This window comes from Oratosquilla oratoria, chromosome 9 (genome assembly GCF_046742065.1).
Source record: "Oratosquilla oratoria isolate Oo_2021 chromosome 9, ASM4674206v1, whole genome shotgun sequence".
NCBI lineage: Eukaryota > Metazoa > Arthropoda > Malacostraca > Stomatopoda > Squillidae > Oratosquilla > Oratosquilla oratoria.
In genome coordinates this window covers 28,205,966-28,218,947 of record NC_134785.1, presented here as the reverse complement: position 1 = coordinate 28,218,947, position 12,982 = coordinate 28,205,966, and the positions used below count along the sequence as shown (strand labels likewise).

Sequence of the window (12,982 nt, the reverse complement as noted above, 5' to 3'; positions counted from 1 at the left end):
GGTTCAATTCAAAGGGATGTTTCTCATATTTGTTATGTTGATTAGTGGAATAGGAAAGGGGTTGCCTTATGGTAAAATGGTATAGGTAAATTGGCTTTGGCTGTTAGGCCCTCCCATGGATAAGAAGTTCCCTGCTATATATTTGAGTCATGCAATATAGTTAGGGTGTAATCATCCCTTCATACTTTAAGTGCTGAGAGGGGGGTGGTGTAAGCAGGTCTTTTAATGTGGGTGGTAGATTTAGCACAGCCACCTTCATCATATGGAGATGAAAGTCTATCTTAATCTCCATATGGGATAGAGGGCTTAGATATGAAAAATTAATTTTATTGTTGAATTGTTGTATCTGCTTTAACCATGAATTTTTTTATAGTTGTTCTTGTCATGTTCTGTTGGTACCTGATACTTATAAATCTTACTTGTATTATAGATCTATCCATAGAATGACCTGGAGGTACAGAGAAGGTGTAGAACCAGAAAAATCAGAATACTACATCGCTGGCAATTATGGCCCTGATGCCAATCGTACATTTGACTTCAATGGAATCCTTATCTTTACTGATGCTGAAGTTGGAGTAATTCCAGGATATGCAGGTAATGAATCAGAATTGTATAACAATAATGCATGCACATGCCTGAGTGAGTTTTACAGGAATAAGCCTGACCTAGGACCAATGACAAGTACCTGCTTGTAGTGGTCCTGCAAGATGTACAATGAATAGAATCCTCTCTTTATTGCCCACTTCAAAATCTGTCAACCTCCTGTGTTCCATGTGGAGGTGCAACCCTGAGGAGCTGACACTTCCACCTTTTCACATATGGAAAGCTGACAACTAGTGACTGCTTTCCTCCTCCAATTCCGCATAAAGTCTCACACTAGTACAACACCCAAACATCAGTTCATTACCCCCACCACCCACCCATAGATATCTATGGGAGGGTTGAAGGACCATTCCCAACTCCAGCCACTGTATGGCTGCAGATTTGCAGTCAGTGAAACATGAGGCAACAATTATCACTGTGCTTGTTTTGTTGCATTCTGTCTTCCATGTATATTGGGTTGAAACCTAACTGTTGGTTATTTTAATTCACAAAATGTATTACTAAGTGAAAAGAGTTGCATGTTGTAGGGGGAGAAGGCCTTTTGGTATATATATGTAAAGTAAACTTTCATTTTTATGTGTGCAAGTGCAAATATACTCTTGCATAAGGCCACATTTGTAAATGAATCAGAGGTTTTAATGAGGATCTACTGTACTAAGATTTTCTATCTGCTATCCATATATCAAAAGGCTTGTTCCCCCTTATAAAGGAGGTTACCAGTCATGGGATGCACCCATCCCACGACCCATCACACGACCCATCACACGACCCATCACCCACTTGTTTCCCCTTCCATTTTGCTCTTTGTGGATGAAAGAGCACCTGGGCCTAGTGCCCAATGCCTGGGTCAGGAGCAATGCAGTAAGACACAGTATATCCACAGTAGGGCCTGACTCCTGAAGCTGATTTACCCCCACTGCTTCTCATCATATGAGGACCCTACCCCCTTGTCCATTCACCAGTGATATAGAGAAGACAAGGAGAAATTCCTTCAGGCCATGTCAGCTTATCATTCACTCACAATCGCTCTCCACGCGCACCTATATCTTGCCCTCTCCCTCCTTTGCTCAACTGACATTCTCATTTTACCTAAGGCACCCCTTCACCCGATCTATCCATCCCATTCTTAGTATTTCCTTCAAATTCAATCCATCCCTCTCTGCTTTCCACACTCTTTTTGATAGAATTTCTTTGCTCATTCTTTCCAATTGCCCTAACCATCCTAATATTCTTTGGTCAACATTATCAGTCAGCTCCCTTTCCACCCGTACTCTCTGCCTAATCTCCTTATTTTTCATTCTATCCATTCTTGTAACTTCCATCATATTTCATAATCTTTTCATCTCTAACACATTTAGATTCTTCCTTTCTGTCTCCCATAAATTCCAAGTCTTTGCCCATATATTGTGTCACAAGCACTATTACCCTTAACCTCTTCACTCCAGGGCAAATTGCACGTCTGGCAGCATTAGCTGCCCGACGTGCGATGTTGCGTGATAATAATCGCATTATAAAAAATAAAGTCAGTGCTCAATCGTTCGTTCTCTTTCACCCATGAATTTTGATAACCATAGAAAATATGATGAAGCCAGTTTAGAGAGAATGGAGGTTACGTAGGTACGACTACAATAAATATAATCAAGACGCCGACGTCGGCATCATCGCATACCCACTTGCTCCTCGTCACTGTATGGAAGTGGTTAAATACCTTTTTCTCATGACACTTTGTTCCCCCAAAAATATTTACTTGCTTCCCTCACAGTATAGTTTACCTCCACCCCCACTCCATTCTCTATCACATGTTACCCTAAATACTTAAAACTCTGTACTTCCTCTAGCTTCCCTCCTTTAAGATTTATGTACAACTCACTGCCACTCTCACCCCTTATACATGTCATTATCTTACTTAAACCACATTTACTTGAAATTTTCTCCATTCACATGTCTTCCCAAATTCCAGCATTCCTTCTCTGACCCAGACACAAGTGCAGTGTCATTTGCAAACAACTGGCTCACCATCTTAAGTATCTACACTCTCACTAACCAATCACAATCCCCAGACCAACACCCTTGCATTTACCTCCCATACCACCCCATCCATGTACACATTGAACAACCATGGTGACATTACATAACTGTGGTGTAGCCCCACCTTCACTATAGACCACTCATTCCTGCCATTTCCAACCTAACACAAGCTCTACAACTCATCTGAAATATTATGACTGCCCTTACAACTTACTACCTGTCCCATATGTCCACAATACCCCCTCAGTGCCTTCTTATCAATCCTGTCATAAGCCTTCTTTAGATTCATTAAAGCCTAAAAGGCATATTTACCTTTTGCCAAAATCCTCTTGTCAGAAACCTCTTGCTTATCTGCCTTACTACAAAAATTTTATTTACATCCTTTACCTTTCCAAAACCCGCACTATTCTGCTTAAATTCTTCCCTTTATTCCCCTCCTAATCCTCTCAGGGAACACCCACCCATGTACCTTTCCAACTTCACTCAACAGACTGATCACTCTAAAACTAGTCCATTCATATGTCCCTTTTTCTTTTGTAAAGCAGAACTATATAAGCACTCCAGCCCTTTTATGGGTATTATTACTTGAGTAGGAATGACACTTCATCCACAATGAACTAAGATAGAAGAGACAACAAATGGGTGTTTGATGGATATGGGATGGGTGAAGGTTGTGTGTATGCCTTGGCTAGCCACCTCCCTTATAATGGGGAAAAGGCCTTTTGGTAAATGGGTATATTACTTTAAAAGTACAGCCTTATTCAAGTATATTTTTACTTCATTTCAGAAAATGCTTGTAATCGCACTGAGGGTTATTTACCCTGCATGACTGCAGGCTGCTACCCATTCTACAAACGCTGTGATGGATATAAAGACTGTGCTGATGGTTTTGATGAGGTGGAATGTAAGTTTTTAATTTTCTTTTATTATCATTAAGACCAATTATTAGGGTTATGGTTTGAGTCCTCCCAGGCCCTCTTATGCCTTGACATCTTTAATCCCAAGGAATTTTCCCTTCTAAGAAATTTACACATGTTCTTGGTATGGGGATCCTGAAGGAGAGGTTGACACCTTCCACTGTTCTTCTGGTTAGGGATGTTCCACTGCAGCAAGACACAGCACATTCACAACAGGGCCAGCAACCAAAAGAAAGCACTGTAGTGTTGCAGCTAAGCTAAATATTGCATAATAATTGTGTATTTCATGAGGAAGAGATCTGAAAAAGAATAACTTTCCACACAGAGAACAAACTGAATGAAGAAACACCGAGTGTTAAAAATATACAAGAATTTAAGATCAAACTGGATGCTGAAGATACAAAAGTGGGTCACCACAAGCATAGCTCTCATCCTGTAAAATACATACATACATACATATACCAAGGCTTTTTCCCCCTTTCAAGGGAGGTAGCCAAAAAGGGAAAGGCATAAAAACACTCCCACCCATTTCATCCCTAAATACACTCCACACCCCTCCCACCCTCCCTCTCATCTGAGCACCTCCTGGATGACAGGTCATCCCTGCACCTTGCCCACCGCCCTGGGTCAGAAGCAGTGTCGCAAGACACAGCACATCCACAGCAAGGCCGCTTCATTCAATCGGCGACCCCCCCTCTCCGTCCCCCCTTGCATATAAGGAGAGGACGGGGAGAAATCCCTTCGGGCTGCGTCAAAATTTGCTCACACATACTACCTCACCCCCCACCCCCCTGCCCATTCCTCCTCATGCAATCACAACATCATCCATATACAACCATTCTCCACTCACCTCTGTCTTCCGTCCTCTCCCTTCCTTCCTCAACAGACATTCCCCTCTTCCCCAAAGCCCCCTTCACCCCATCCATCCACCTCATCCTAGGACGTCCCCTCATGTTCACTCCCTCCATATCTGCCTTCCATACCTCTTTTACTAGTCTTTCTTCACTCATTCTTTCCATGTGTCCAAACCATCCTAATATTCTTTCATCAACCCTATCTCCCAGCTCCTTTTTCACCCCTGTTCTCTTCCTCACCTCCTCATTTCTCACTCTATCCAGCCTAGTAACCCCCACCATACTTCTCAGACACCTCATCTCAAACACATTCAAACTCCTTCTCTCTTCTTCTCTTATGTTCCATGTTTCTGCCCCATACAGTGCTGTTGGCACAATCACTCCTTCATACAGTCTCCTCTTCGCATCCATTCCTAAATGTCTATTCCTCATTATACTCTTTAATCCACCAAGGTATTTACTCGCTTCTCTCAATCTACATTCTACCTCCACCTTCACTCCACCTTTTCCTGCTACACTTGCACCCAAGTATCTAAAACTATCCACTTCCTCCAGTCGCTCTCCCTTAATGTTCACTTCCAGTCTACTGCCACTTTCATCCATTGTACATCTCATCACCTTACTTTTACCCACATTTATCTTTAGCTTTCTTCTATCACATACTCTCCCAAACTCTGCCACCAGCTTCCTCAATCCCTCCTCCGATCCTGCCACAAGCGCAGTGTCGTCCGCAAACAACAGCTGGCTCACCTCCCACTTTTCTCCATTTTCTTTAACCATCTCCAATCCCTGACCCACTACCCTTGCATTCACCTCTCGCACCACCCCATCCATGTATAAGTTGAACAGCCAGGGCGACATAACGCATCCTTGACGAAGTCCCACCTTTACCTCAAACCACTCACTCTCTCCATTTCCAATCCTGACACAAGCTCTACTACTCTCATAAAAACTCTTGACAGCTCCCAAAAGCTTTCCTCCTATCCCATAAATCTGCATAACCTCCCACAATGCCTTTCTGTCTACCCTATCATAAGCCTTTTCCAAATCCATAAATGCCCAAAAAACATCCTTCCCCTTTCCTATAGCTTTCTCACATATCTGTCTTACCACAAAGATCCGATCTACACAACCTCTACCTGTCCTAAATCCACACTGTTCCTCACCAATTACTCCTTCTGTTCCTCTCCTAATCCTCTCAATCAAGATCCTCCCATAAGCCTTCCCAACTACACTTAACAAGCTAATCCCTCTGAAACTACTACATTCACACTTGTCCCCTTTTCCCTTGTAAAGAGGAACTATACAGGCACTCCTCCAGTCCTCCGGTACTCTACCCTCTCTCCAGCAAACATTAAATAACCTCACCAACCAGTCCACCGTCACTTGACCTCCCTTTTTCAGACATTCTGCATGGCATCCATCCAGACCAGGTGCCTTACCTGCTTTCATCATCTTAACAACTGCCTTCACCTCATCCTTCCTTATTTCTCCTCCATTCTCCTCACTCATCACTCTCATTTTCTTAGCATTTCCCACTGCAGCTATCTTTCCTTCCCTATCTTCCTTCACATTTAGCAACTCCCTAAAATATTCTGCCCATCTTCCCCTTACTGCCTTCTCTTCCATTATCATCTCTCCATCTGCACCTTTTACCTTTTCTTCCCTATTTGATTCGCCTCCTCTTCCTCTCTTAATTTCTTTCCAAAACATCTTTTTATTACTTTCAAAATTTTCTGTCATACTCTTACCCCATTTCACATCTGCTCTCCTCTTTGCAACCTTTACCTTTTGCTTTACTTCTCTTTTCTTTTCTTTGTACCTCTCATATGACTCCCTCGTCCTCTTTTGTAACCAATCTTTGCATGCTCGCTTCTTCTCTTCTACAACCTTCTTTGTTTCCTCATCCCACCATTCACTACCCTTTCTTCTATTTCCCCCTGTCCTTCTTGTTCCACACACCATCCTTGCACACTTTATGACTCCCTCCTTGAACCATCCCCATTCCTCCTCCACACCCATCTCTACTCCATCCTTTACTCCCTCCCACGCCTCCTTCAGCTTCTTTCCGTACTCCTTCTCCTTTTCCTTTTCATTCAAGGAGTTCACTCTAAGAACCTCCCTACCATTTGTCCCTTTCCTCTTTCTCCATCTATCCTCCACTCTCAACTTACCTTCCACCAAAAAATGATCTGATATTCCCCCACCCTCTCCCCTTAGCACATGTACATCCTTAACTCTTCCTATCATAATCCTATTTACCACTACATAATCCATTAGCGCTCTATCTACCACCCTTCCCTCCACCACCCTCTCCCATGTGTACTTATGCTTGACTTTCTTCCGAAACACTGTATTTGCTATCATCAACTCTCTTTCTAGACACATTTCCACCATCAACTCTCCACTACGATTCTTTCCTGGAACTCCACACTTCCCAACCACTCCATCGATTGGACCATTTCCTACCCTAGCATTAAGGTCTCCCAGTACTATTACATTGACATTTCTTCCTAAACCCTCTATGCACTCATTTAAATCCATCCAAAAGGCCTCCCTTTCTTCCACGCTCTTCTCACTGCCAGGCCCATATGCACTTACAAAGACCCACATCTCCTTTCTCAGTTTCACCTTCATCCACATTATCCTTGAGGAAACCTCCTTCCACTCCACTACCTGTTTACCTATCTCCTCACTTACTAGAATAGCCACCCCTTCCCTCCCTCGCCCTCTCTTCACTCCTGATAACCTCCCACTTACACTCACCCTTCCCTTTCAACTTAGTTTCACTCAAAGCCAACACATCCATCTTTCTTCTCACAAACATACTACCTATCTCTTCCCTTTTACTCTCATCTGTACCACATCCACGCACATTAAAAGACCCAAACCTTAGGGTGCTGGTCCGAGGCCCTCCAGCACCCCTTATGCCTTCACTTTTATTTTTAGGAGATATGCCCCGTGGGGCTACAGGGAGAAGGATGCCTAGTCCCAATCCCCGTCCCTTTCTTCTCGCCTCTTACGATCCAAGTGGGAATACTTGGTGGCAGTATTCTTTTCCCCCACCACAGGGAATTCCCCCATCACAGAAAGAGAATAATCAGAGAAATGGTACAGGACAGCAACAAGGGGTTGGGGGACAGCATAACGGAGGGACAGTCATAGTATAAAAAATGTCATAATTTCTCTATGAACAGAGTTTTCTTCTATCATAGACAAAATGATGTGTGGCTCTGGTCCGTAGGGGCGCCCCATATAGACCCTAAAGTATCGACTGCATGCTACTTTGCCACAATAACAAGCAGCCAATACCCCAGACGGGTAAAATACAACTAGGTAAATACATACCAGTGCCAGTCCCCACAGTCTCTCTGAGCAAGCTTCCATGCAGACACCCTTCCCACCCCAAACAATTTAACAGGCTTGATCCACTTTCCCCAGTCATGAATTCTGTGGGTGCCCCCTTCATCTCCTCCATCAAAGGTTGTCTCTTGTGGAGATAAACTTATGAGTAGGATCAACATTAGGGAAATGTGCCATATGCCCATATAATCAGTTAACATTCATGAATTATGTTGGTAACTGGCCTAGACAGAGTCTCACAGTGCAATCTCTGGTGTGATAGGAAGTCATTCCAGTGATACCCCATGATTCTCCAAAGACACTTAGTACCAAAGACATCGAGATGCTTCTTCAAGACAGCATTCAGTATCCATGTCTTGCAGCTGTACAGCAAGACATAAAACACAAGTGATTTGAAGATATGATTCTTATTCCTTCTGCATAAATAATGACAATGCCACATACTCCGTCTGGGCCATGCAATATCCTAGAGTGAGTGACTGAGTGATTGACTGAGTGTGAATGTAGTAATTTCAGAGGGATTAGCCTGTTGAGTGTAGTAGGGAAGGCTTATGGGAGGATCTTAATTGAGAGGATTAGGAGAGGAACAGAAGGAGTAATTGGTGAGGAACAGTGTGGATTTAGGACGGGTAGAGGTTGTGTAGATCAGATCTTTGTGGTAAGACAGATATGTGAGAAAGCTATAGGAAAGGGGAAGGATGTTTTTTGGGCTTTTATGGATCTGGAAAAGGCTTATGATAGGGTAGACAGAAAGGCACTGTGGGAGGTTATGCAGATTTATGGGATAGGAGGAAAGCTTTTGGGAGCTGTCAAGAGTTTTTATGAGAGTAGTAGAGCATGTGTTAGGATTAGAAATGGAGAGAGTGAGTGGATTGAAGTAAAGGTGGGACTTCGTCAAGGATGCGTTATGTCGCCCTGGCTGTTCAACTTATACATGGATGGGGTGGTGCGAGAGGTGAATGCTAGGGTAGTGAGTCAGGGATTGGAGATGGTTAAAGAAAATGGAGAAAAGTGGGAGGTGAGCCAGCTGTTGTTTGCGGACGACACTGCGCTTGTGGCAGGGTCAGAGGAGGGATTGAGGAAGCTGGTGGCAGAGTTTGGGAGAGTATGTGATAGAAGAAAGCTAAAGATAAATGTGGGTAAAAGTAAGGTGATGAGATGTACAAGGGGTGAAAGTGGCAGTAGACTGGAAGTGAACATTAAGGGAGAGTGACTGGAGGAAGTGGATAGTTTTAGATACTTGGGTGCAAGTGTAGCAGGAAAAGGTGGAGTGAAGGTGGAGGTAGAATGTAGATTGAGAGAAGCGAGTAAATGCCTTGGTGGTTTAAAGAGTGTAATGAGGAATAGACATTTGGGAATGGATGCGAAGAGGAGACTGTATGAAGGAGTGATTGTGCCAACAGCACTGTATGGGGCAGAAACGTGGAACATAAGAGAAGAAGAGAGAAGGAGTTTGAATGTGTTTGAGATGAGGTGTCTGAGAAGTATGGTGGGGGTTACTAGGCTGGATAGAGTGAGAAATGAGGAGGTGAGGAAGAGAACAGGGGTGAAAAAGGATTTGGGAGATAGGGTTGATGAAAGAATATTAGGATGGTTTGGACACATGGAAAGAATGAGTGAAGAAAGACTAGTAAAAGAGGTATGGAAGGCAGATATGGAGGGAGTGAACATGAGGGGACGTCCTAGGATGAGGTGGATGGATGGGGTGAAGGGGGCTTTGGGGAAGAGGGGAATGTCTGTTGAGGAAGGAAGGGAGAGGACGGAAGACAGAGGTGAGTGGAGAATGGTTGTATATGGATGATGTTGTGACTGCATGAGGAGAAATGGGCGGGGTGGGTGGGGGGTGGGGTAGTATGTGTGAGTAAATTTTGACGCAGCCCGAAGGGATTTCTCCCCGTCCTCGCCTTATATGCAAAGGGGGACGGAGAGGGGGGGTCGCCGATTAAATGAAGCGGCCTTGCTGTGGATGTACTGTGTCTTGCGACACTGCTTCTGACCCAGGGCGGTGGGCAGGGTGCAGGGATGACCCGTCATCCAGGAGGTGCTCAGATGAGAGGAAGGGTGGGAGGGGTGTGGAGTGTATTTGGGGATGTAATGGGTGGGAGTGTTTTTGTGCCTTTCCCTTTTTGGCTACCTCCCTTGGAAGGGGGAAAAAGCCTTGGTATATGTATGTATGTATGTATGATTGACTGACTGGAGTAATGCCTTTGTATTGCATGTAACTCAAGTACTGTGGAGGGGTGTGTAAAATAACTAATCTTCAAGGTGTTAAAATTGGAAGATGGCTTATTTGTTTATTTACCAATTTATTTATTTATTTGTCTTGACTTCTCATAGGAATAGTGTTACAGAGACCAGGATATCTAGTTCCATCACTCCATCCTGTCTTAGCTGCTTTTTATGACTCAAGTGGGAAAACTGTGTGGCAGTATTCTTTCTTTGTCCTACCAAGGGACAGAGGTGAAAATGGAGATATATACTCAAAAAAGTTATACAAGACAGTATTAAGAAGGGGGGGACAGCATAATGAAGAGACAGTCATAGTACAATAAAGTACCATCATTTTTCTCTTGAGCACTTTACATTACTTTACGTTAACATACAGCCCATACCCCATTAGGGGATGGAGAGAGGAGTCACAGATTAAGTCAAGTGGCCTTGCTGTGGACATACTGTGTCATGCTGCATTGGTTTTGATCCAGGGCAGTGGATGGGATACAGGGATGACCCATCATCCACGATGAGCTAAGATGAGAGGGAGGAAAGTGTGGTGGATAGGAGTGGAATGGGTGGGAGTAGGTACATGCCTTTTCACTTGGCTACATCCCTTATAAGGGGAAGAATGCCTATAGCATATAGGTACATTATTATTATTATTATATATATATATATATATATATATATATATATATATATGTATATATATATATATATATATATATATATATATATTTACCTAGTTGTAATATACGGGAGGGGAGCTATGCTCGTGGTGACCCGTCTTTGTATCTCTCATCAACTTTTATCTTAAAATCTTGTATAGTGTTTGCACATACTGTTTTGTTGTCTAATTTGTTCCATGTATTAATCGCTCGGTGTGGAAAACTGTTCCTTTTCAATTTTTTTCTGTAACTATCTTTTTTCAGTTTTTTTCCATGTGTGTGTGTGTGTGTATATATATATATATATATATATATATATATTTATATATATATTTATATATATATATATATATATATTTTTTTTTTTTCAAGCTACCTTTTAAGTACACCATTGTCAGGTAACCAATGTACATTTGTACTACATAAAATGGTTACATAATAGTGGTCATCTCTTTATAAGGAAAGGGATTAGAAAATGGATAAATGAATAATTGGGTAAATCTGTAATTAAAACTCATATTTCAGGCTTTGATCCCCTGGAAGACAAGGAGATGAGTTTCCGTGTCCATCAGTTTGAACGGTTTGGGGATTTGTTTGATGCTGAAGATGGAGACTGGCTTTGGTTAGATGTTAATATTGGTGAGTATGGACTCAGAATGTGATGACTAGAGAAAAATATAATGTAAAAATTATACAAGTAACTTTTCTGTTCAGACTAAGTTAATGAAGGGTTTAATTTCAAATATTAATGAGCACTCCAATTGGATTATAGTTATCAACATACAGTATATAGTTTATTACTTTATAGTTTTCCCCTTTCATGTGTGATTCACCAGAAACAATGCTCAGTATTATAATAAGATAAAGGAGGCAAAGGGGAGAGTGGATATGAAATTGGGTAAGAGTATAACAGAAAGTTTTGAAAATAATAAAAAGATGTTTTGGAAGGAAATTAAGAGAGGAAAAGGAGGCAAATCAAGTAGAGAAGAAAAGATAAAAGGTGCAGATGGAGAGATGATAATGGAAGAGATGGCAGTAAGAGGAAGATGGGCAGAGTATTTTAGGGAGTTGCTAAATGTGAAGGAGGATAGTGAGGGAAAGGTAGTTGCAGTGGGAAGTGCTAAGAAAATGACAGTGATGAATGAGGAAAATGGAGGAGAAATAAGGAAATATAAGGTGAAAGCAGTTATTAAAGTGATGAGAGCAGGTAAGGCACCTGGATTGGATTGGTGTCATGCAGAGCATTAAAAAAGGGAGGTACAGTAATGGTGGACTGGCTGGTGAGATTGTTTAATGTTTGTCTAAAAGATGGTAGAGTGCCTGAGGACTGCCTGTATAGTTTCACTTTACAAGGGAAATGGGGAAAAGTGTGAGTGTAGTAGTTTCAGAGGAATCAGCTTGTTGAGTGTAGTTGGGAAGGCTTATGGGATGGGTGAAAGGTGGGCATATACTTTGATTTGACCACCCCACCCAAAAGAAGGAAAGGGCCATTTTGATATATCTATGAATGTGATGGGAATAGAGAATCTCTTCCTGGCCATCAGTCTTCTGATAGTCATAGTAAATGTCCCATGATTTTATTTTTGAGTGGATGAGGAGGGGAGTTGCCATTTAATGAAGCAGTGGGGCTGTTGGTTTCTGCTATGGAGATGCTGTCTCACTGCATTGCCTTTGACCTGAGTAGTTTGGTGAGGGACAGGGAAGAGCCTTCATTCATGACGTGTTAAGATGGGAGGGGTGATGGATGGGTTTTGATGGGTGTGGGATGTGTATTTGCTTGACTCCCCCCACCCCCACCTCTCCATATAGGAGGAAGAAGGTCTTTTCATATGTGTGCATAATATATTATAACTATCTAAATTTCAGGACACAAAGGCCATGAACAAAATTTTGTTGAGTTGAATAAAGTGGATGACCCATATATACTGAATGGGTTCAGCATTAGTAAAGAACATGGCTTTGGTTTAGTGCCAGCACCACAGGAGGTGAGTATGTTGCCCTAAAGATTTATATTTTTATGTAGCCAAGGATGTATCCCAAAAGGGATTTCTCAGCATCTTTATTTTTTGCATGAGGGGACAGGGAGGTAGGATTAGCTGTGTTGTGACTTGCTACATTACTTCTGATTCATACAGTGGGCAAGAGACAGGGATGACCCTTCATCCAAAAGGAGCTAAGAGGATAGGGAAACAAATGGGGGTGGAATGAGTGGGGTTGAATGCATGTCTTGGATGGCTTCCTCCCTATAAGGGGGAAAAGCTCTATGGTATATAGATATAGCCAAGGGCATTAATGGACTATGTAGTGGTATCAAAAGGAAGAATAGAAAGAGTTC

At 42.4% G+C, this 12,982-nt stretch overlaps 1 protein-coding gene across 1 annotated transcript in view; it reads left to right on the top strand.

The window, feature by feature from the left end:
* The window catches only part of LOC143028284 (CD109 antigen-like), a 90,393-nt gene that overhangs the window by 37,773 nt on the left and 39,638 nt on the right, over positions 1 to 12,982 (top strand). Inside the window, exons 16-19 of the mRNA XM_076190148.1 lie at positions 431 to 594; positions 3,419 to 3,535; positions 11,173 to 11,286; positions 12,514 to 12,632. Coding sequence (XP_076046263.1) covers positions 431 to 594; positions 3,419 to 3,535; positions 11,173 to 11,286; positions 12,514 to 12,632 — 514 coding nt within the window. The remainder of the gene's footprint in view (positions 1 to 430; positions 595 to 3,418; positions 3,536 to 11,172; positions 11,287 to 12,513; positions 12,633 to 12,982) is intronic.